The following is a 25360-nucleotide window of genomic DNA, read 5'->3' on the forward strand; positions in this document are numbered from 1 at the left end:
CCCTAAGATGCGCGTGCATGCACAAACACACGCTATTTCATGTAACTATCTTCCTTTTCATCTTAACTTCAGTCTTGGCCATCTCCTTTCTGGACTTATAAATTATCACTACCACCTGATGCTCAAAGTCCCACTGTCAGCCCCCGGGTCTCCCAGAATTCCTATCAGAATTGTCCTTGGCATCTATCTTCCATACCATGTTATCTAGTCTCTATGGCCCTGCTGCCCTGTGGATAATTTCTGAGGTCCTTCCTGGGCTCTAAGGCTCTTCCTTAGGGACCCTGGGTCACCTGGAACCCATTCAGGGGCATCTCTTCCAAAGACCCTATATCTGCTTTCTCCTCTCTTGCCTGGTAGAAGTCCCCAGAGCAGGGCCCCCTGGCAGAGATGCTTCCCACCCACTTCCAGCCTTCTTCACTATCATCCAAACAGCCCCAGAAGAGTCCATCATCCCTCAGGGGTTTTCCTGGATTGATGAGAAGGCCCCCTTTCTCCTTCTTGATCTGTTGGATTGGATACAGCACTCCAGGGGACACAGGCTCTGATAGCCTTCACTCATCCATCCTAAATTTCATCCCTTCATCCTAAAATTCAGTCACCATGACCCCTTCCCTGATGGACATACCTCAGTTACAGTCAAGAATTGACAAGATATTTTAATTCTGTTTACTAGGCAGTTGGGCACAGATATTTCGAGAGCAGGCCATAAAACCAGACTTCCTGGTTCAAATGCCTGTAACACCGCCACCCTAGGTGTGATTTCACTTCTCCACTTCTGACTTCTTATATAAAAATGGGGATATGAGTATGTACCTCACAGTGTTCTCAGCATGCAACTGTTCACTATGTGTGAAGCACTTGGGTTTGTACCCATGCCACATAGAAAGTGCTGAATATAGTCAGCACGATTGTATTTGCTTGCCAATACATTTTCCAGGCATATTATATGGGCCATCAAAATAATATTATTTCCACTAGAAACATCACTTATGCAAGCGCTTTATAAAACCATGGTGAGAATGTGCTCATTATCAGCAGCTGTACCAGGGGTGCAAAGATGGATAGGACCCAGGCCCTGCCTTTAAGGAGTGGGGAGACTGGAGAGGGATCTGGTGTGAGAGGAAGGCAGGATGTTGTGCAAGGGGACCTGGGGGCCTCAGCAGAAACAGGGCAGAATCTTTAGAGGACAGGAGTTTATACAGAAGAAGATGGAGAGGGTGATCCAGGAAGGGTTAAAAACCTAGAGGCTTGAGAAACTCCACTGTGTTCAGGAAGCAGTGAGCCTTCCACATGGCTGGGAGTCAAACTCACAGGGCAGGGGGTCAGGCTGAGGCTGGGCTGGGCTTTTCCTTGAGGTTAAAGTGTGTGTGTGTGTGTGTGTGTGTGTGTGTGTGTGTGTATGGAGCAGGGGCAGGTGGCACATCAGGTAGGCAAGTGACCTCATCATTGTAACCTGATATTTTTTCTAAAACTTTCAGGAAAAATACATAGGGAGGAGCAGTAGGGAGAGTGGGGGTGTTGCTGTAAGAAACTAGGGAGGCTCTTAACAAAGCCAGAACTGGAGCAAGCCTCCCCAGTCCCCAAATGTGGAATGAGAGCCCCAGAGACCATCTGATGGGGAAGTTAGGAGAGCATTGTGACCTTAGCAAGGGCAGACTTCGAGTTGCCCAGTGGACGGAACTCTAGCCACAGAAGCTGGACGTGCAGGGGAAATAGATACAGCCAGGGCAGGAAAGAGCCAGGCACTGCACACAAGAAAGGCAGGGGTCAAGGAAGCCACTTTCTGCCTAAAGAAAAATGCTTTTCTAAATGAAAGTTTACTTACTCTCCGGTTGTTACACTTTAAAACTGTGTAGAATTTACTGTCAGCCATATCTTGATTTGGAAGTGCAATAACAATGGCGGGGACATAGAAGTCAAATCCTTTGGGGATCACAATTTTGGCAAACACATAATCTCCAACCTGTAGATGAGAACATCTTTCAGAGCAAATATTCAGCTTATGGATCTTAGAGACAATAGTAAATAAGCTTGTTTGAAAACACCCCAAGATGCTAGCTGATACTAGGATTCAAATACATTTTTTTCTTAGTTGGAAAGAGTTATAGTTCCAACATTCTCTGGGTTCATAGGGCCCTGGCTGGAATTTTGTGATCAGTTTGGGGAAGCCGCATTCAGCAGGGCTTCACCTGCCAAGGATCTCAGGGACAGCCAGCGAGGTGGCGAGGGTTCTGGAAACCAACTCTTACAATGACTGGTTGAAGGAACCAGGACTCTTTGACGCAAGAATGAGTTTGAAGGGCTGTCAGGGACGGAGGAAAGGAGTGTGTTTGTTTCATGCGGCTCTAAATCTCACACCTGGAATCCATGGGGAAAAGTCACAGAGAGAGAACTTCCAGGAGAAACAAAGTCTGGTGAAGGGACACACAAAGTTTTGGGCATCAGTCAGAGCGAGGGGATTCATGGTCGGGGGAAAGTGCCCTGCTGTGCCTTTGGGTCTGCCCAGGAGATATGGGAACAGACAACCCATGTGAATCCTCTGATTGCCCCTCAGTGCTTTTTTTCCTCCAGGCTCATACTATTTAAGAAACAGCAGCAGTGGAACTCTGCAGAGGCCTTCTCTCTACTCTGGTCTCTCTACTCTGTGCTGGAATAAGGATAATACAGGAGAATGGGCAGACACAGCATGGCTCTGATGAATTTATAAATAGATGAGAACACATCACCCCTGGATGCACATTTAGGGGTTAACTGCATTATGGCATCAAGGTCTGGCATCAATTGACTTATGGTGTCAAGGCAAGAGCTACCTCTGCTCTTGTTATTCAATCTGTTTTAGTATGATTTCCTGCAGTGAAGGCTTCCAGAGCTCTAGCAGTTATAGCAACTCCCTTCCCCCACCCATCTACTGTCTGTAAAGCAACAAAAACCTCAAGGACAATGCTTGCACGTCTGAGCTATTTAAACAGGGCATTGGCAGATAAGGGTCAAGAGCAAAGAAACTGGTAAGCAAGAGGTCACAGGAACAGCGGCCGCTGCTGTCCAGAGCTCTAGTAAAGGTGAAAAGGGGCCCAGGAACAGCTAGCTGGAGCAGGTACCTGGAGCAGTGGGCAGGGCATGGCGCCCCCCACCGGCGTGATGAACGAGATGGGCACAACCTTGGTGTCTCCATACCTGAAGCCCACAAGTGCATGGGTGGGGCTCACACACTTCTTTACAACACCTATAAGGAATCAAATTATTGAAATAAAATATAAAGACAATGCCTGTTCCCTTAGGCTTGCCCCATGCTCTTGGGTTTGCTAAGTTATAACACTTTGCCTGCTGAAATCAGCGAGCCCCTTGATTTCTCCACTGCATAATGCTGGGTTCTGTGTGATGCCTGCTAGGGTTAACCAGCTCAGACAGCAGTGCCGTGCTCTGGTCTGGAGCTGAGCTGGGAAGCTGAGAGAACACGTGGGAGCTTGTTCAACCAGTATTCCCAGAAGCCATCCTGATGGGAACACTGATCCTAGAAATACCTTCTCCCTGGAGGCTTCCTACCATCTTATTTATTTATTTCAGCCATATTTCCTTCTATAATATACTTGGAGACAGAAAATCATTATTGTTAAATTGAGAAAGTGAAAGGAAATATGAATTCCCATCCTCAGCTTCTCATCTGATATTACACACCCCATGGCTTCCCTAAAATGTATAATCAAAAAACGGAGAAAAAAAAAGTAAGTTTTCTTGTCTTTTAGCTATATGGGGAGATTATTATAACAGGAAAAGAATACATCAGTGTTAAGGTTCATGTATTTTGTTATTTATGCTAGGTGAAATTAATTTTCCCATTGCAAAGGGATTATCAATATTAGGGAGAGGTTTCTGACAGGGACACTTCCCCAGCAGTAACAGCTTCACTTGGACCGCCTTATCCTGAGACAGAAATGTGTTCGTCCCCGCACTGGGCTCCAACAGCCTGAGTGCCTTGGCTTCTTTCCCTACTCCAGCTCACTCGCCGGCCTTGGTGAAGTCTTAGGTCCTCCTGCTGCTGCTAAGTTGCTTCAGTTGTGTCCGACTCTGTGTGACCCCATAGACGGCAGCCCACCAGGCTCCCCCGTCCCTGGGATTCTCCAGGCAAGAACACTGGAGTGGGTTGCCATTTCCTTCTCCAATGCATGAAAGTGAAAAGTGAAAGTGAAGTCGCTCAGTCATGTCCAACTTAGCGACCTCATGGACTGCAGCCCACCAGGCTCCTCCATCCATGGGATTTTCCAGGCAAAAGTACTGGAGTGGGTTGCCATTGCCTTCTCCAGTCTTAGGTCCCTCCAAGTGGCAAAGAAACAGCTGCTGGCTTTCATCTTGAGTCCATATATCTTGTTTCAGTTATTTATTTATAAAGGATCTAATCCTTTTCTCTTATACTGGCCACGCTGTGAAGCTTACAGGATCTTAGTTCCTTCATCAGGCATCCAACCCATGTCCCCTGCAGTAGAGGGGCTGAGTCTTAACCACTGGATTGCCAGGGAAGGTCCCCATGTTTCTTGTTTTAAATGGCCAAGAAAGGGGAAGCTTAAAAACAAAACAACCGCCCCTCGCCACACACACACAAGAAAACCAGCTTTATGTTATCTGTTTTCTTATTGGACTAAGATGTTTGGTTTGGTTTTTGAAGTACTATTTACACACTAGTCACACGTTTTCTACCATAAACTGACTCTTCTACCCTTTTCATTAGGAAAACAAACACTACTTTTTATAAAGAATTCCTCCTATGAAAACAAAGAACCACTGTGAGGTGAGAAGGATCCTTACATCCCCAGCATATGTGTACCCCTGCCACTACCACCAACCAGTGCCACAGAGCAGGAGTGAGGGTCCAAGCTGCCAGGATGACCTCGTTGGCCAGTGTGGCCCTCCTCGAATTCTTAGCCTTTGGGACTGTGTAGAATCCAGTCTTAAAACTGGGGTGCAGGTTTTCAGGTGTCTGCCTGAGTTGAGCAGCTGTGCAGTTGCATGGCCCGTGGAGTCTACACCATACATTAGCTACTTTTTTACATAAAAAGTCTTCCTGCCCCTGATTTAGATCATTAGACTTAGACATTTGGTATGTTTCTACCAGCTCTTTTCTGTTTCAATGTCTGCATTCGTGGGTTTTTGTTCACCTCCAGAAATCAGTGTAGTTTCTTCCCAATTAACTGTAGAGCCAGCCTCATGGTGTTGACACCTGGCTGGCTGTTAAGCAGGACGGAGGACCAGAGCTGCTGGCCTGTCTGGCTATGGCTCAGCCTCTGCACTAACTCCTCCAGCTCATTAAGGAGTCGCTGCCATTTCCAGGTCCTGATTCCAGATCGGCTTCCTATCCTGGGCTGCCCTTACTCTGCAGTTTCCTTCTGCCCTCAGCCCCAGAGAGGTGAGAAGGTATCTCCCAGGGCCATTTGGGGCTCTGGCTCTGGAGGCTGGACCGGAACCACCTCCATGGCTTTCTTTCTTCCTCCTACTGGAGGCTCAGGGACCCCCATCTTCCTGGGTATGAGTCAGCTTCCCTACCTCGGCTGGGGGATTCTCCTATACCCAGGTCGGGGGAGGAGGGGGTACCCCCCAGTTGAGACTCTCTGAAAACACTGCCCATGCCCAAAGGTCCGAGGAATGAAGAAACAGTCTAAGTAGACAGCATGGGTCAGTTCATTCAGCAAAAGAAAGCAGGGGTGGTTTTCAATCTTCATTCCAAACAGGAATTTCTTAGGCTGGAGTGCAGATTTTTTTTACCTCTGGCTATAAGAACCTTCTGATATTCACAGCTGGGCTGGGATTCCGTTTCCTGGAAGAGGCATCCGTCTGCTCAACTGGAAACGCGCCTTCCACTCGCCCCGCCTCCACTGACTTCCAGCTTACACATCTAGTCATCATAGTCTCTTCTCCCTTTAGTCTCAGGTTTCCTCTGTAGCTCACTGTGCTGGCTTTGCCTTTATGAATTGCTCTTAAACTTTTAAAACTACTCTTAAAGTTTTTAAACTTCCAGCAGTGTTCTATACCCCCAGGTGAGGACCCCAGGTGGGTTCTCCTAAGAGGCAGTAATAGCAAAACTCTACAGGTAATTAACACTTTCCAATTTCAAAATGCTGCACATTATCAAATTTAATTGACATCACGATCTTATAGGGGTTTTCACTGTTTTAAATCCCATTTGGAGAGAGAAGGAAACAAGCTCAGAATACCTCAGCGAAGCCTCTCACCTGGCTGGTAGAGACAAGAAACAGATTTCAAAAAAAAAAATTAGGATTTTTCTGGTCCTAAATCATTACACCTGAGAAAGTATTCTGTTTTCCACCCCCAGCCTTTTTTTTTTTTTCTTGTTGTAACTTGTTCTGATGGCATAGTGCAGAAATCTTGCAACCCAGACTTTTCATCATTGAGGATTTCCTGAGATAAAACGTTGCTTTTTACTGAAGAACAGGAAAGATGACACAGTTCCTACAAATAATGATTAAAATAAAGTCCTGAAATATGTCTGCCTTCCTGATTTTCAGCATCAGGATGAATCAGGCTATCAGCTTGTCACTTCTGTTCTGCATAGCACAGTCTGTCCTCCACTAGCTAATCCACACTGATCCCTGGAGCAGAGGTTCCTGTTGTTGTTCAGTCACTTAGTCGTGTCCAACTGTTTGTGACCCCATGGACTGCAGTATGCCAGGCTTCCCTGTTCTTCACTACCTCCCAGAGTTTGCTTAAACTCATGTTTATTGTGTTGGCGATACTATCCAACCATCTAGTCCTCTGCCACCCCTTTTTCCTCCTGCCCTCAGTCTTTCCCAGCATCAAGGTCTTTTCCAATGAGTCAGCTCTTTGCATCAGCTGGCCAAAGTATTGGAGCTTCAGCATCAATCCTTCCAATGAATATACTATGAATAAAGGACTGATTTCCTTTAGGATTGACTGGTTTGATCTCCTTGCTGTCCAAGGGACTCTCAAGAGTCTTCTCCAGCACCACAATTTGAAAGCATCAATTCTTTGCAACAGAGGTAGCCAAATGGAAATCCTTGCTCTGATTCCCAAGGGTGGCTGCAAGAACTGAGCCAGCTTTGCTCCTGCACAGACCTGGCCTTAAGCAAAGGATGCTTTGATCCAATAGCTCTGAAGCTGCCTTCGGCTTAGCTGTTTTTCCCTAGAAACATTTATGAGGCTTTGAACAAAGATTATCAGAAAGGAGTCAGCAATGAAGATCATGCCTGTGTTCCTCAAAATTCTATTTGGCCTTCCTTTTTGGAAGGGGTAAAAAAATTAAAATACAATATCCTAGTTGTTAGTTCTACACATATGTCTGCTGGAAACCCAAATTCCTATTTAAGTATTTTTCCCACTTAAAAAGCAGATTTAATTAAGCGTAATAAATAAATGGTGATTTTTAAATGGTGATTGGGAATAAATCCTATACTTCAAGGTATAATCTTTTTGATTGACACCTCTTCTGGGTTCTTTAAGCTCTCTTCCCCCATAGGCTTTTACATGATTTCAGTGAATACTTTTGTGCTGACATGTCAAAAATTTGTATCTCTGGACAGATTTCCTCTCCAGACTCTAGATCCATATCTCCAATTCCTTCTCTGACAACGTTAGTGTCTCATGGTGCATCTAGAATTCATCAGGTCCCAGACACATCTGCCTTTTCCTCTAAGGAAGAGGATGTCATAGGCATTCCATTCTCAGGGCTTCTAGTGAAGTCCTGCTCTTCCCTTGCTAGAACTCTCTCCCCTCCACTAGATAATCTCATGGCCCCTTTTAATTAATTAATTTTTAAATTTTGTTTGGCTGTGCCACACACTATGTGGGATCTTAGCTTCCTGACCAGGGTTCAAATCTATGCCCCCTACAGTGGAAGCCTGGAGTCTTAATTGATGAACCACCAGGAAAGTCCCTTATCGCTCCTTTGGAAAGTCCTGATTAATATATCACCTTACCCATAAGCTCTTCACCGACCACCATATTTAGAATTGAAACCTTCACCTTTGATGTGCTCAACTCTCTTCGTGGCTCCATTTTCCTTCATAGCCCTGGATCTGACACACTACGTATTTTACTTATTCAGTTGCTGTCTGACTCCCCCCACTAGCATGTAAGCTCCATAAAGACAAGAATTTTCTTCTGTTTGCTTACTATGTTAAACCAGCACTTTAGGAATATTACATACTTGGAACATAGTGCTGCTGCTGCTGCTAAGTCACTTCAGTCATGTCCGACTCTGTGCGACCCCATAGATGGCAGCCCACTAGGCCCCGTCCCTGGGATTCTCCAGGCAAGAACACTGGAGTGGGTTGCCATTTCCTTCTCCAATGCATGAAAGTGAAAAGTGAAAGGGAAGTCGCTCAGTCATGTCTGACTTTTCACGACCCCATGGACTGCAGCCTACCATGCTCCTCGGTAGGGATTTTCCAGGCAAGAGTACTGGAGTGGGGTGCCATTGCCTTCTCCATGGAACATAGTAAATCGGTAGTAAAAAACTTGTTTACTAAACAAATGAAAGATTAATAAGTTTTTCTGGTGATTACTTCTCCACAAATATGGGTAGAAACCTCATCATCCTTTCACTTTAGAAGTGGAATACCTTAGTACAGCTCATGAAGTGTCAGTGTGATAGGGAAAGCACAGTTTGAGAACTTCTGGTCCCTGATATCATATTACTTAGCAAAGGAATTTTACAAAATAAAATATCTACCTACCTGGAAAATAAAAGCCATTTTCATCACATCTTGCAATAACCTTCTGGCCTCTGAGTGGATCCAATTTTTTTGATTTGTTTTTCTTTGTTGGAATTCCTTGAATTTTCTGTTGCTAAAAAATAAATAAATAAAACATTAATAATCACAGGAACAAGACAGTTTGTTATTCTCTGATGAGAATTACATCACTGAAGAATTACAGAACATGCGCATACTATATGCTCACTCTGGGGGACTCTCTGTTGGGGAACAGGCTTTTAAACTTCAACAGATATGGGGAACCACTGCACACAGAAAATGAGGCAGAATTTCCAGCCTAATCTAATCAAGTTAAAATGAAACCAAAAAAGTCAACCTTTCCCAGTGCATTTAACCAGAACCTAGAGTCTTAAAACACAATATTTAATATATATGCATTATACAAGCCAAAATGCAACATACAAAAAAGCAAGCAAACATGATCAATTCTCAAGGTAAAAGGCAATCGATAGACCACAGAATTGAGATGAGTCAAGCACTGGAATAATCAGATAAAGACTTTAAATTAGCAGTCACAACCGTAGTGTGAGCACCAAGTCACTTCAGTCGTGTCCAGTTCTTTGCGATGCTATGGACCATGGCCCACCAGGCTCCTCTGTCTATGGGATTCTCCAGGCAACAATACTGGAGTGGGTTGCCTTCCCCTTCTCCAGAGGATCTTCCTGACCCAGGGCTGTGGGATGTGGTTCAAGTCTTCAGACTCACATAGCTTTTAGCTTATGTGGTCACAGACAAAAATGGAAGATGACCAACACCCTTTTGATGTTCCCACCTAGCTGGATTTTGCTTGGGACCCTCCATTCTCATGGAATTTCTGTTTTTAGACATGCAGTCAGTATATCAAAGAGGATGGCTCAACATCATTGGTAGATGGTGAATATCATCTGACTGTTCCTAGGCTTTCAACCAGAGGAGACATCTAAGCACTCCTTCCCATGGGCAATCAAAATGACCTACTGCCAGTATGAAATGGTCTCAAAGAGATGGGACTGGACCAGGGGACAGGAGAAATGGGACCAAGTGCTATCCAGGTGGTTGTGTGAGCTTGGGCAGTATATTAACATTTCTGGGCTTCAGTTTCTGCGTGTGCAAAATAAGGGAACAAAATAAATGATCTCTAATGTCCTCTAATATCTGTCCAGGAGAGTCTTAGCCTTAGCAGACTTTCTGCAGTACTGGAGAAACCGTCAGTTCACATGCGCACAAGGGTAGGAACAGAAGCATGATACCCTGGCTTGTAGTTCTTACAACATAACAGAAAAGTCATGGTCAGAACTGTGACATACTCAGCAGAGTTTTCCATCATAATTACCCCAAAGAGATGCCCACACCACAGACTACATAAGAACTGTAGTCAGTTCCTTGATGGAAGATTCCATGTACAGTATATTCTTGTTATTGATAGAATTCAAAATCTTGAAAATTCAGAATATGCCAAATTAAATCAGATGTCACATAAATACCTCACCTTTACATAAATTTAATTTCCAAAGCCCACTGCTTCACACCATCAGTGTTCATATCAAAGACCAATCAGCCAGGGAGATGCTGTTGGTCCCTGAGGCATGAGGCAGTCTTATCAGCTCCAGACCAATAACAACCTATTATTTACAAAAGATTTCCACATTGATTCTAGAAAGCCATTTTTCTCCTTTAGATTTCATCTGTAAAACAGAACCTATGCTTAGGTTCATCTAAAACTCCTTTTCAAAATTCGAAATAAGAATAATCACATAATTTATTTACCTAGCCTCTTTTTATCTCTAGATTCCAAATATTGATTCTCTCAACCAGAGAGCTTCTCTTAGCCAGAAGCTAACAAATATGATTGCTCTCTACAGTTCCACAGGTACAAATCTGTGAAGTCATTTGCCTGAAATCATCAGAGAGCTCTTTTTTACCCTCCTATAGCTGTCACTTATTTCCCAATGCATCTAATACAGAAAAACCACTCACTCTGTGAAGACCTTCCCTGCAAGGGTAATAGCAATGAATGGAAGCGATGCAGAGGGCTGCTCGTGTTCATTTTTAACACACTGAAAATGCTACCTAAGCAACTGCCTTTCTGGGACTTCCTTGGTGGTCCAGTGATTAAAACTCCACCCTTTCAAAGCAGGGGGCTTGGGTTCAATCCCTGGTCAGGGAACTAAGATCCCACATGCTGTGAGGCACTGCCAAAAAACCACCCCCCTAAAACCCTGCCTTTCTAAACAGTCAAAAAGTATCATCCCTCCTTCATACCATTCCATACCTTGAGTTCACCTGAAAGGACCATTACAGCTACGACAGGGCTTTGTACACTCACACTCACTCTGCTCTTGTTTCCAACTGTTACTACTATTGGCAAGAACTCGCTCCTGGCTGTTTCTGCAGCGTGGAGCTGTATGGAAGGAACCTCTCACTGCACACTCAGTGATTCTTCCATATCCCTGCACAGGCAACTCAGCTATACCACAGATAGAGCAGGGAAGCCTTGGCAACACAGACCTATGGGGACCAGCTTTAATATATGGATTCATTCACAAAAATAGAGCATTGGTCTCTCAGGATGGTAGGACACCACTCAGGGCAGCTAGATACCTCATCCCTTCAGCTACAATGCTGATGGCACCTTTCCAGAGAGATGACATCCTGCTATTTTTGAATCTTGCCAAAGACTTCATTTTTAAAAAAATTATTTATTTGGCTGCACCGATTCTTAGTTGCTCTATGTGTGATCTAGCTCCCTGACCAGGGCTCAAACCCAGGTCCCTTGCATTGGGATCATGTACTCTTAGCCACTGGACTAAGCTCCTTTTCTGCCATAAGGCAACAAATCATATGCACAATACAAGCATGCTATTGGGCTTGAAAAAGAAATCTATGGAGGATGAGAGTCACAGAGGATGGAGAATGAGAGAACGAGAAATGCCAGCACTAAATAAAGAAGCCAACCTATCTGTAGGCTCAGGTGCATGGGGGTACCTGCAGGCCAGTTTTAGTGAGGAAGTCAGATGGGCAGTGATGCTGGCAGTTAGTGATGCTGTTCTCTGGGTAATTTGATTCTACCTTGTTTCCAAAATTCAGAGACTCCAATTCACTCTTTCGCCAGATTCAGTTATCAAGTGATGTATCAATAGATACAGGATCCAAGATGCAATACCCTCCTTTTGTTTTATTACTTAGTTTCAAGGTCATGTTCTCAGGTTTGCATTGGTGGGGTGGAGATCACTAAATGTTTGATGCTTTAGAATTTTCCACTTAACAAACAGCATGTTTTCACATCAGGTACAGAACACACTCCTATGATGTAAGTAGAACTAGTCTTTGGCTCAAAATGTTGTTGTAAAATCACTGTATTTTTTTCCTGCCTCAAATCATCGAACTCTGCTGCAAACAACCCCTAAACAGTACTAGCAGCAGATCCAACATGCTTCTCTGGCCATATTTTGTCCTTAAAGCCAAGTAAAGTCTGACTGCTGTGATCCAGATACTACACGTAGGGCCAGGGATCTTCTGACCTTTCCTCTCCATAGAGAACCTAATTATGAGACCAGAACATTTGGAAACTCTTTTGAAACCTAGTGAGGAGAACAGGCCAGCCTGGAGCATTTTCTGACCTACTCTCTCTCTCCTCTCATTTATATGTAGAGGGGTTTGCTCCACCACAAGAGTATCCAGGATCTGCGTCCCTTTTAGAAATGGTTTCTGGAGAGAAAATGAGAAAATGACCTTATAGGAAGATGTAAACCAAGGGTGGCAAACTCCTGCCCAGTCCCTCGAGGCAGCAGAATGGGAGTGACCGACCCATGGTTGCTGTTGTTGGTGTTCAGTTGCTAAATTGTGTCAGATTCTTTGCAAACCCATGGACTGTAGCCTGCCAGGCTCCTCTGTCCATGGGATTTCCCAGGCAAGAATATTGGAATGGGTTGCCATTTCCTTCTCCATTTCTTCTACCCATGGTAGAGAGTTGAAAAGACTTGGAGAGTTTTCCTTTCTAGGAAATTTGCATTTTAGCAGGAGTCAAACTAAAGCCATAGAAGTGAAGCTCTAAGTGGAATTTCCTGTCCCAGCTCCCTCCATTTCAAGAGGAGGGTAAGTCTCCTTGCAAGATTTCTCAAGCACAGCAGGTCAGTGCTGGGCTTCTGGGGACACTAAGGAGTCCATCCGTGAGCCCAAGGCTTAAGAGGGAAGCTGCAAACAGGAGAACATGCAGAGAATTACTGTCCCATTTCAGAAGTTATGTTGTGGCTGACTCTTTTTCTATCCCATGGACTGTAGCCTGCCAGGCTACTCTGACACTTAGCTGTACTTTCAAATCCAAAGCAGAGTTGGCAAGTCTTTTGCAGAGCTTTGTTCCCCTCCTCCTCAGGGAATTTCATAATGTTAGAGAACACCTGAGCAATACACGTCCGCAAATTTCCGTGCAGTTTCTAATCCCCTCTCCAGGGGCAGCTTGGCCTTACCCTTGTCCTGGTGTGGTTCCTTGAGCTGTGTAAGCAGCTGCTTACGAAGCATAGGAAACAATGATAGAATGAAGCCCTGAATGGCCTTCAGTCCAGCACACAGCAGCACTGGACTAGGGACACTTAACCACTCTGATAGAAAAGTCTCCAGCCAAATCTCAATCCATAGCAACTCAAAGGGCTTTTGTAGAAGAGTGAATTTTTTCAGATGTTTCTTTTTTTTGGTAGTATCTAAAGTGTGTAAGTCTCTCAGTAATGTCTGACTCTTTGCCACCCCATGGACTGCAACCTGCCAGGCTCCTCTGTCCATGGAATTCTCCAGGCAAGAACACTGGAGTAGGTTGCCATTCCCTTCTCCAGCGGGTCTTCCTGACTCAGGGATTGAAGGCAGGTCTCCTGCATTGCAAGCAGATTCTTTACCACCTGAGCTACCAGGGTAGCAGCAAAGGAACCTAATAAATATGCATTAGACACTGAATCAAATTATTTCTGTAGCTTGAAAAGCACATTTGTAACATCTTCTCAGGGAATATTCCCTCGTTGCTCTTTTAGGGAAGAATCAAAGAGAGGAAAACTTGAAAAGGTTTTAAGTATTTAAACCTGAAAATTACTGCAGCTCTGAAGTCTGTACTTTGGATATTACTGATAGTTATCCACAGGCAGGTTCTTCAGAGATGCACATACTAGAGCCACTTCTGTGCCATCGCCTGGAGTGTGGACCACCACCAGCTGACTGCTACGGTTGTACAGAAATATCTCAAGTGAGGTGATGGCGTAAATAGAAATGCTGGGCCTTTAAGAAAACTTTTCAAAAGAATCTCTGTGCTGCTTACTCTGGTCCACCCATCTGCCACAGGTCCATTCTCTGCCCTGCCCTGCCCCATGTTCCAGAAGGCTGACCCCTCCAAGAACAACATGACCCAATTTCTCTTGCTGACTGACCTTCTGATAGGCTGAGCCAATGGGAGGTGGGAGGTCAGAGGGCAGCAAGGAGAGAAGGGCTGGGGCATTGGTTCCAACCTCCCTCCCTGTCTTTTGTCTCTCTACAGATACCCAGCCCCCCAACCCCAACTAGTGGACTGCACTCTTGCAGGCTCCAGTACCACTATTTCCCTCTACCGCTGAACTCCAGAGGTGCTGACAACTTTCTGCTTTGCCAGTTCTAGGGTGAAATCCCCTTTTAGCTGCCTTGACCTGCCTCCCCCTCTGCAAACAGTCCCTTCATTAATGTTTCTTCACTTGAAGTGACTGAATGAGATTCTGTTTCCTGCCTGGACCCTCCTTATAAGCCCTCGACACTCAATTTTCCTCCTCCAGCCAGTGAAGTCAATGACCACACCCAAACCTGTTTAGGGTAGAATTATGCCAATGAAAAAACGATGAAAACTTCCCTGGTGGTCCAGTGGTGGAGAATCTGCCTGCCAATCAATGCAGGGGACCTGGGTTTGATCCCTGGTCTGGGAAGATTCCACTTGCCAGAGGTGAATTAAGACCACGAGTGCCGACTACTAAGCCCATGTGCTGCAACTACTGAAGCTGAGTGCCCTAAGAGCCCGTGCTCTGCAATAAGAGAAACCACTGCAGAGAGAGGCCCACGAACTGCCACGAACAGCAGCTCCCACTTGCTGCAACTAGAGAAAGCCCTCGAGCAGCAGTGAAGATCCAGCACAGCCAAAAGTAAACAAACAAAATTAAAAAAAAAAGACGAGCCTTGTGGCAGGGGAGCGCTGGGGTCCACCCAGCTGAAATCTCTAGCCAAGAGGGTTGCCTTCAGCTTTAGAATGAAAAGAATCAAGGTGTTGATTTTTGTTCCTGGAGCTGATACCCACCTCCCCTCCTTTCCACTCCTGAACATCAGGGTACTAGACAGAAACCTTTCTGGATACTATTTAGAGTTGGTGGGAGTTTTTCTTCCCTTCTTTGAATTTCCTCCATTGGCTGGTCTTCCTGAGCAGGATCCTCTCCTAAAATCCCCAGCTAACCATGGCACAATCATGACATGGGCAGCATCTTCTCTTTGGCATCCTTGCCCATCATATCTAGGCCCCTCACTGTCTGGGATTGCAGCCTCACACTGGCCAGGTGTCCTACCATCATCATCTCACAGGAGCCCATGGTGGGTCTGGTTTCCAGATGTTCACTTATCGCCTCAATGTGCATGTGTCGTTCTTTGTGTGATGGCATCGCGGATACACAATCCAGACTTGCTAATTCCCTGCCTGCACACCAGGGGACCTTCTATGTCACAGTCTCCAGGAAGTCAGTCCTCCTATCAGACTCAAGTATCAGCAGAAGAGACTACAGTTTTCACTCGTGGAATGAGAGAGGCTGGCTAGTCATAAAGGGTGAAGGTGATGCCTCCCTTTAAAGAAGGAATACTGAGAGCTGTATAAAGATGGGTTATGAGGCAGGAATGACAGACAACTGGTTCAATTACTGTTTGGGAGAAAACATAACAAATGACTCTACTTATTCTGACTTCATTTTATACAACTCAAAGAAATTTCTAAGTCTCCCGAACTACTGTTCTCTCGTGTAATGTCAAAGTCACAATCCAATATAATGTTTTCAAATCCAAGTGGTTTGTTTTCATCACTTCATTCTCCCATTCCCTTCTCACCCAGTCTCACCCACATCCTCCCATCTGTGGTGCATTTTCCTAATGCTCTCTTTCTCTTGGACAATTTTCCATGGAATGGAACACTTAATTAGCTATTTCTCAAAGCCAAAGACTCCAGATTCCTTGCTGGTCACAACTTGGAGTAGTAACCACGTGCGGCCAGCTGGGTCAGTTCATTTCCAAGGTCTCTATTCAGGTTGTTCACAGATGCTTATAGCTTAACAAGATTTTCCACCACTGTGTGTTTCAGGCAGCCAAGGTTATGACTGGGGCTGCCCTACACCAGGCTCCCAGGGAGAACTTGGGGAGGATAATTATATCTTGCATGCCCTTGGTGCTTTCCACCGTCCTGCAGCCCTGAGGGCTCAGGATGGGCTAATGTCGCTGAACTCCTCAATCATGGCAACAAGAGCAGAGCTGGTGAAGGGAGCTTTCCAGTGGAATTTAAAAAGTTCAGAATTAAGGGACTTCCCTGGTGGTGCAGTGGTTAAGACTCTGTGCTTCCAATGCAAGGGGCATGAGTCTGATCTCTGGTTGGGGAACTAAGATCCCACATGCCATGCAGTGTGGCCAAAAATAAAATAAATACCAGGAAGATATTTTTTTATTAAAAAAATAAAAGTTCAGAATTAAGACCTCTCCTTCCATTAGGTAGTCAAGTAATCCAAGCACCTGTCTCCAAGGATGCCACAGAATTAGTGGATTACAGAAACAGGGAGAACAGTTAAGCCTGGGATGTGCCCAGTATAATGTGCTGGACAGAGTAGGTGAAATAATGATTCACAACCCTACATCTGATCTTGCAAAGAACTGCCAGGGAAAGTCTCAGAGGAAAAGCAGGGCACAATGCCAGACACTGGCATGTATAACCACTTCTCCTCACCACTAATCCTGACCAACAGAAAAATCATGAAGCTGTCCCAAGCTCAGGAACCGATGTGTCTATGCTGGGTGCCAACATAAGGCAGGGGAAAGTATCTGAGAGCCACAGACCCAAAGGCTCCATGATGCACCCTCGACTGGATCAAATACAGTGACCACTCCCTTCTGAACACACATAGGCATTTCTGATTGCCTCTCATGCCATCCAACTTTGACCACCTTTTGCTGTGTTATCAATAAACTCTAGGGGATCTTAACAAAAACCAGAAGGTTTCTTCCTCTCCAAATTACAATCATTGATCAAAATCTTTGGCCTTTGCTATTAGAATTTAAAATGAGACTCTAGTTATATCTGAATCAATAAAGATGACTGCATATGTGATGGATTTTTCACTGCAGGATCTCAAAAAGTCTTGCAATTCTGAGCTTCGATTCCAACCATTTTTCACACAGAAAGGTTGACACCTGTTAGTGGGTCATGAAATCAATTCAGATAGAAATGAAGTAAAATATCACACAATACATCACATACAATAAGGAGAAGCATCACCTTAAGAATTATACAGAAAATCTTCCTTTGCAGAGGGCCACACTCAGAGTGGAAGGAACTGTGGATCAGCTGCCAAGTATGAACCTCTCCCACCCATTCCTTACCTAAGGACAACTGTCCTGGGCACATGGGCGCTGCCCTGAGCAGACAGTGGGGTTTTGGTCACCTGATAAAGTGACAGGGCAGTGAAAGGACATCTTTAATCCTTGACCAAGAAAGAGGGTAGCAGTGGACCCACCAATACCATTACATGAATTCAATGTCTTCTCTCGCTGTGGCTCTCACATCAAGTTCCCACCATCTTTTTCTCCTTTCCTTTCTGTGAAGATCTTGAAACTAAAGTCTTCACTTCCTGTTTTTATTTTCTCAACTTCTATCCACTCCTCCACCTTCTGCAAACTGGTCTCCACTCCCCAAAGGCCACCGATACTGTTCTGGCTAGGATCATTACTGATATCCCTCTTGAAAGTCAAACGGCTTTCAGACATCATCCTGTGTGATTATTTCAAAACTCCTCAGTAATTCATTAATCATAAAAATAGCAATGATAGACAATGTGTGTTGAAAGAGCATTTCCCATTGGACATTTAATGCTGCACACTGTCCTGAGCATATTATGTGAGCTGTCTCATAACCATCTTGCAGGTGGCCATTATGATTTTTCTCACGTAAGGATGAGGGACCTAGGCTTAGACAGCCTAAGGAAGGTCCCTCAGCTGGAATGTGGCAGTGCTGAGACTTGAATTCAGGTCTTTCTGACTCCAGGCCCAGGGCTCTTGCCACCTCTCCTCCTTAGGCTCTGGCATCATAGCTCCCAACCTGGAGCTTCTGCTTCTCTAGCTGTCCTGTACTGGCCCCTCTACAGTCTCCCTTTCTCATTACCTCAAAGAACCTTCAAATCTATCTCCTTAACTCAGACTTTTCTTCTAAACTCCAAACATGTGGGTGCCTATGGGCCTTTCTCACCCAGATGCCCTGGGGACATCCAAGAATCGAAGACCCAAAGTGAGTTTCCTTTCCTTTCCTCTCATGGTACCTCTTCCTTCTGTTCTTCCATTTATTTATTCATTCACGTCTTTGGGAGTGCTTACAAGGTGTCAAGCAATACTCCAGCAATACTAGAAATACCTAGAACACAATGGACCAAGTCCCACTTATTCTAGTGGAGGATACAGATCATGAACAAATACATACATAATGTCAGGTGGTGAAATGTGCTGTGAAGAAAACAAAAATATGGTAAGGGGTGAGAGCATGACAGGGTGTTTAGAAGGGCAGAGGTGATATGGATGTGGTGGTTAACAGTGCCTCTGTCTCTTAGCTGTCTACGATGGGGAGTTTGTGGGTGTTCTCAACTTTGCCCTCTGGCTCACTGCACACATTCACTTTCCACCAACTCATGCCTCTTTCACCTAAACCCTCCACACTGTACTGGCTTGGCTCAAGGATCAACGTCTCTCAGAGTCTGCACCTGGTTTTGGTCTTCCCCCGCTACATTGAGTCTTATCTTGCTGCCAAAATCTTCCCAAAATAAAAATCTGTTCATGTTTTATGCTTGCTGTAAATCTCTCACTGGTATTCATTTCCTACAGGATAGAGTCCCTGATTCTAGGAGAGATTTTCAGTCCCCTGTATTCTGGGTCCATCTTCCCTTTCCATCTCGTCTCCTGCCACACCCCTGGTGAATACACCACGTTCTTCCCCTCTACCTGTCTTTGCACACACAAGCTATTTCTCTCACTCAGGACACTTCTCACACGCCCACCCTCAAATCCCTACACATCCTTCTGGATCAAATTCAATTGCCCCCTTCCGTGAAGGCTGCCTCAGCTCCCCAGCCAGAATTGTTCGCTTTCCCCACCTTCCAGTTGTTCCATGGCTATGCCTCCACTGTCCTATTTTTAATACTCTGATATAAGGGTCTGGGTTTCATTCCTTCAATAAATACTTCTGAGCACCCACCAGGTGCCAAGCATCATTCTCAGTGGATGTAGCTATAAGTGAGGCCAAACAAGATCTCAGCTCTCATGGGGATTATGTTCTAATACAGTACGTCTCCTACACTGGGCTGAACCCATGTCTCCAATGGTATTAACAAGCCCCTATTTTGTGTTCAATGTATAGCTTCACCTTGGCAGATCCCAAGGAAAGAGAGAAGAATGTGACAGGCTATTCACTGCCTGAGATCACCTGCGCCATGAATCTGATCCATGGTAGGCAATGAACAAATATTTTTGGATGAAGAAATTGTGGAAATTATTTTACTTACCACTCTGTGGAGAAAAGAATAAAGAAATAGAACAATTAACTCATATCTCACAAACAATGAGCCTTTGAATCCCACAAATCTAGACAAATTCAGAACATACTTTGTTCTGAATCATAAGAGGCTTCTTTTCACTACATTAGCAACACTCCCATTTTTAAATTTAATGTAAAGTATAGATGAAAGAATGCTGCTGCTGCTGCTGCTCAGTTACTCAGTGATGTCTGACTCTTTGCGACCCTTTGGATGGTACCCCTATACACTCTTCTGTCCATGGAATTTCCCAGGCAAGAATACTGGAGTGGGTTGCTGTTTCCTCCTCCATGTGACCTTCCTAACCCAGAGATTGAAAGCTTGAAAATTCTGCTGTTAGGCAGTAACGTCTTCAGAGCTCAACATGGGAAAGCCCATCATTTAGGACCTATAATGGTCTGTTTTCTCAACTAGAATAAGAGTGGGGCTTGGTCCCTGTGTTTAAGTACTTCTAGTGCTTAGAATAGGGCTTGGCACTTCAGAGGAACTCATAAATATTTCAATGAATAAATGAAGGGACAAACAGAGAGGAAGAGGCATGATGAAAGAAGAGATCTCCAGGAAAAGGGAGTTAATTCATTTTCAGTCTTCTTGATTCTTGGGTGTCCATGGGACATCTACGTATGAAAGGCCAAGAGAGAGCCACACATTTGGGGTCAACAGATGGTGCATTCCAAGGAAAGACTGAACAACTCTTTGAGGGGGTCACTTTGTTTGAATAAAAACAATAGTAAGAATCCCAATACATATAAATAAATAAAACAGAATAAGTAAAAACAAAAATAAAGATATGATGAAACTTTTCCATTCGGAAGAAAAGAAATAGGTTTCTACACTACAGGAGGAAAAAGCCATTTTCAGGGGAAAATTAAATTAAAATAAGCAAACAAAACACAACAATCTAGAATAGCAAAAACAGAATTTAAAACCAGGCAAAGTCAGTATCATTTAGCAAAGACTGAAATTAAAAATAGATGAATCTCAAAGGTCAATTTCTTAGAGAGACAGATATATATATTATGCTATCAAATGGTGAATATATGAAAATTTTATAGAAGTCAGTAAGATTCTGGATGAACTATTCCAGGTCTACACACACTCTACTACAGTCAGAAAGAGAATATTATACAGGCAGCAAGTATTTAGAGCCCCCAGGTGTTTATGTTCTTTGGGCTGAGTCCCACTCCTAAGAACTTATCTTACCAAAATAGTTCAACTATATGCAGCATATGGAGAAGGCAATGGCACCCCACTCCAGTTCTCTTGCCTGGAAAATCCCATGGATGGAGGAGCATGGTAGGCTGCAGTCCATGGGGTCGCTAAGAGTCGGACACGACTGAGCGACTTCACTTTCACTATATGCACCATAGAAGCATCAAAACATCTGAAAGGAAAACTGAAAAAAAAAAACAAAAACCCAAATATCCAACGTTCAGTGAAGCGTTAAACCAATGAGGGTAGTTACACACCATGGAATATCATGTAACCACAAAAAATATCAATCTGATGGTTCAGCAAAAATAGAACAAAAGTATATAAGACAATGCTAAACTGAAAAGTAGAACATAAAATAATTATGGACACTCTGTATCTATGTGTAAAATTTATTCAAGGAAGAAAAACAATTAAATGACTGAGGATTTAAAGATGCAGAGGTGTAGGTGGACATGGAGTACATCTCTCTCCATGGATTCATCTGGAATACACCTTCAGACACAGAAGTGCATGCAGAACACCAGCTGAGAGCAGACAGGAGTGCCTGACCACTGGGAAAGAATCACACAAAACTCGGTAGGATGAAGGAACTAGGGGGGAAAACAGGAGTGTTAGCAAGACTGGACCTGCCCTCGATGGGTGGGGGAACTGAAGCAAGGGTCTGATCCCCATATTGGGGCAACTGTCTGAGTCAGAGGAGAAACATGTAAGTCTGAGAGGGAAACAGCTGCTCTGTGGTAGCCTAAATGGAACGAGAATCAGACAGTCCTCGCCGCAGCCATACATACTCCGGACAGGGATGAGGTCTCCTGGAAGGCGCAGTGGCTGGGAGCTGGAGTTTAGGGATTGTGGAGCAATCGCAGGGCAAGGGCTGCTGTTGACTGCGGAGAGATGGATCAAGGGGATGTGAGGGAGGAGATTGTGGTGAGAAATGCCTGTGGAGGAAAGCTGGGCAGCAATGGAAGCAAGGCGATACTGCTGAGTCACGCATAGTGGGTGGAGCCATCACCATAGCCTCTCTCTACACAGCCAGTGGAGGCAGCTAAACAATAGAGAGGCTGGCCCAGAGAGGGCCTGATGCACTGAACTACAGAATAGGACCCCACCCAGGGTGCTCCTTTAAGTACCTGACACCCCGATCTACAGAGTAGGACCCCAACCAGGGGGGCCCCCTCTATGTGCCTGATGCATCAAACAACAGAGAAGGATGCCAGGCAAGAAAGCCCTCTAAGTGCCTGAACGGGCAGAGCTATGGAGACAGACTGGCCAAAGAGGCCTTCTGATCACCAGCTACTGCTACTGCTAAGTTACTTCAGTCATGTCCAACTCTGTGCCACCCCATAGACGGTAGCCCACCTTCTCCAGGCAAGAACACTGGAGTGGGTTGCCATTTCCTTCTCCAATGCATGAAAGTGAAAAGTGAAAGTGAAGTCGCTCAGTTGTCCAGTCGTCCAGGCTCCTCTGTCCATGGGATTTTCCAGGCAAGAGTACTGCAGTGGGATGCAATTGCCTTTTCCAATCGCCAGCTACAAGAGGCTCAAAAAAAGACTCTCTGATAGGGCCATAACTCCTGCAGCAGAGGCAGTCCATGTCCCTGCACATTTGGTGCTGCCAGGGTCCCTGCAAGCCACGCAGCTGCACCACCTTCATGCTCAACTCTCCCTGGGGCAGAGCTGCCACAGACAAGAAAAAGTCTTGCGTCTATGCTTGCAGGGTTGCTTCGGTAGTCTCCAACTCTTTGTGGCCCTGTAGACTGTGGCCTGCCAGGCTTCTCTGTCAGGGGCTTCTCCAGGCAAGAATACAGGAAGTATTGGCCAATACTCGTCATACCCTTCTAGAGCACTATATTTCCTGCTGTCCTAGCCACCAACTCCCCTGCGTACCTGATGCTGCCAGAACCCCTGCGACCCAAGCAGCTGCACCACCTCCACACCTGGCCCTCACAGGGGCAAACCCCAGGATGCTCCAGGGCAACCTCAAAAGCAAACCCCAGAGGACGACCCACGACCCCCATTTCCAGAAGTGGAAATAAAACCACAATTGAAACCCAGAGGCAGTGTGGCTAAGAAAGAAGACCTCAAACCTTCCCACCAGCTGTATCAGCTTCAGATTAAATCCACACGATCAACTAGGCAGACTCTGTATCTATGGAATATATAAAAGAACACTGAGAGCTTTCACAAAAGAAAACACACCAGTTCTGATAGCTGTGGACATTGGAGGCAAGAACACATAGAAGCAAGACCAGATTAGAATATAAGCTGCACCCACAACAGATCCAGAGGTCAGCACAGTGTTGGAGGGCCTCCTAGGGAGGTGAGGTGGACTGTGACTCCTAGTGAAGGAAAGGACTCTGAGAGCAGTGACTCAAGAAAAACATCTATTATTCCTATGTTTTGACTTGTTCTGTAGATTCTTTGGATTTTTTTCTTTTTTTCTTTCCCCTTTCCCCCTCCTCTGTTGTTGTCAATTTTATTGGCACTAAGAAATCTAATTCAGCTTTTGAGCTTTTTCTTTTCTCTTTTTCTCACTCACATTTTTTACTGTTGTTATAAACCTCTGCCTCTACATTGGGCTTTTGCAGTTCTGTGGAGTTTTCCTTGTTTTTTTCCTTTTCTCTCTTTTCAGTTTTAATTAATTTTTCTACATTTATTCCTTTGTTTGCTTTTCCTACTGTTCCTTTCCCCTTGCAGTTAATCTTTAATGTATATAAATCTTCCTTATCTACCTCTATTTAACCTTGCATATCTATTCTTTATTTCTTTTCTTTCTTTCCTTTCCTCTCAACATATTTGTTAGTTTTATTTTCATTGCTTTATTCCCCAGTTGGCACTTTGCTTTAGTTTTATTTTCCAGTTTGTGCTTTAGTAAGTTTTGCTGTTAACTGGTAGATATAATTTTTGGCTTCCTTTGTTCACCAGATCAATCTATTGTACTTTATTTTTGTTAGACTCTTGATTTTGATTATGCATATATATGCATATGTGTATATTCAGTCACACTTTTTTATATTCAGTCACACACATATAATTTTTGATTTTGTTTGTTCACCAGGTCAATCTACTGTACTTTGTTTTAGTTGGACTGTTTTGACTTTTCTTATCGGTGCATATGTATATGTGTATATTCCATTATTTAAATTATTATTTACCTGATTTTGTAACTGCCATTTGTTTGGGGTTCATCTTTGGTTTCCCACTTTGGGGTATTTGTTTTAAGCTCACTTAATACCATAACAAATCACCTGTGGAATCTTCGTTCCTAACCAGATGTCAAGTCCTGAGTCTTTGGAGTAGGAGCACTGACTCCAAGACCCTAGACTACCCGAGAACTAACACTAGGGAGTATCAAATAATGAGAACTCACACAAAGGAAACCACTTGAGTACAAGACCCAGCATCACCCAACCACGAGTGCAGGATACCTCATCTAAACAACAAACAACAAAAATACAAACCCAATCATCAGTAGACAGGATTACCACCTCATTCAGCCTTGCCCAACAGAGGACAAACACACACACACACACACACACACACACACACACACACACAACCTCAGCACAAATCTCACCCTATTTGAAGCTTACACAAACCACTGGACCAACCTTAGGAGGGCAAAAACCAAAAGGAAGAAAGAATTCAACCCTGAAGCCTGGGAAAAGGTGACCTCAAACACAATAAGTTAAAAAAAATTATGAAAAGGCAGAGAAATACTATACAAATGAAGGAACAAACTAGAAAAACAGAAGTCCAAATAAATGAAGAAGAAATAGGCAAACTCCCTGAAAAAGAATTCAGAATAATGATAGTAAAGATGATCAAAAATCTTGAAAACAAAATGGAGAAAACACAAGAATCAATTAACAAAGACCTAGAAGAATTAAAGAATAAACATAAGAGACATACAACACAATTACTGAAATTAAAAATACTCTGGAAAGAATCAATAGCAGAATATCTGAAGCAGAAGAATGAATCAGTGAGCTGGAAGATAAAATGGTGGAAATAATTTCTGAAGAGCAGAATAACCTCTGGGACAATATCAAATGTACCAACATTCGAATTACAGGGGTCCCAGAAGAAGAAGAGAAAAACAAAGGGTATGAGAAAATTTTTGAAGAGATTATAGTTGAAAATTTCCCCAACATGGAAAAGGAAATAGTCAATTAAGTCCCAGAGGCATGAAGAGTCCCATACAGAATAAACCCAAGGAGAAACATACCAAGACACATACTAATCAAACTAACAGAATAAACACAAAGAAAGAATCTTAAAAGCAGTAAGGAAAAAGCAACAAGTAACCTACCAGGGAAACCCCATACGTTTAACAGCTGATCTTTCAGTAGAAACTCTGCAGGCCAGAAGGGAATGGCAGGATATATTTAAAGTACTGAAAGGGAAAAATCTACAACCAAGATGACTGTACCCGGCAAGGATCTCATTCAAAATTGACAGAGAAACAAAAAGCTTTTCAGACAAGCAAAAGTTATGAAAAGTTAAGAGAATTCAGTACCACCAAACCAGCTTTACAACAAGTGTCAAAGGGACTTATATAGTCAAGAAATACAAGAGAAGTAAAAAGATCTACAAAATCAACTCCAAACAA

The 25360-nt window shown here is 44.1% G+C and overlaps 1 protein-coding gene across 14 annotated transcripts in view; it reads right to left on the reverse strand.

Annotated features, from left to right (window-relative positions):
• Positions 1–25360, reverse strand: part of VWA3B (von Willebrand factor A domain containing 3B) — a 187002-nt gene that overhangs the window by 10999 nt on the left and 150643 nt on the right. For 13 of the 14 annotated variants that reach the window (XR_009600184.1, XR_009600183.1, XR_003588752.2 and 10 more), the window contains 3 exons: positions 8703–8814; positions 3099–3223; positions 1826–1963 (listed from right to left, as the gene is read on the reverse strand). Coding sequence is in view for 10 of the 14 variants with exons in the window: in XM_060413952.1 (XP_060269935.1) it covers positions 1826–1963; positions 3099–3223; positions 8703–8814 (375 nt within the window). In the remaining 4 variants the exon portion in view is untranslated. Of the gene's footprint in view, positions 1–1825; positions 1964–3098; positions 3224–8702; positions 8815–20740; positions 20934–25360 lie in introns of those variants that run through there. The other variant, XR_009600185.1, reaches the window with a different exon arrangement.

Source organism: Ovis aries, chromosome 3, assembly GCF_016772045.2.
Source record: "Ovis aries strain OAR_USU_Benz2616 breed Rambouillet chromosome 3, ARS-UI_Ramb_v3.0, whole genome shotgun sequence".
NCBI lineage: Eukaryota > Metazoa > Chordata > Mammalia > Artiodactyla > Bovidae > Ovis > Ovis aries.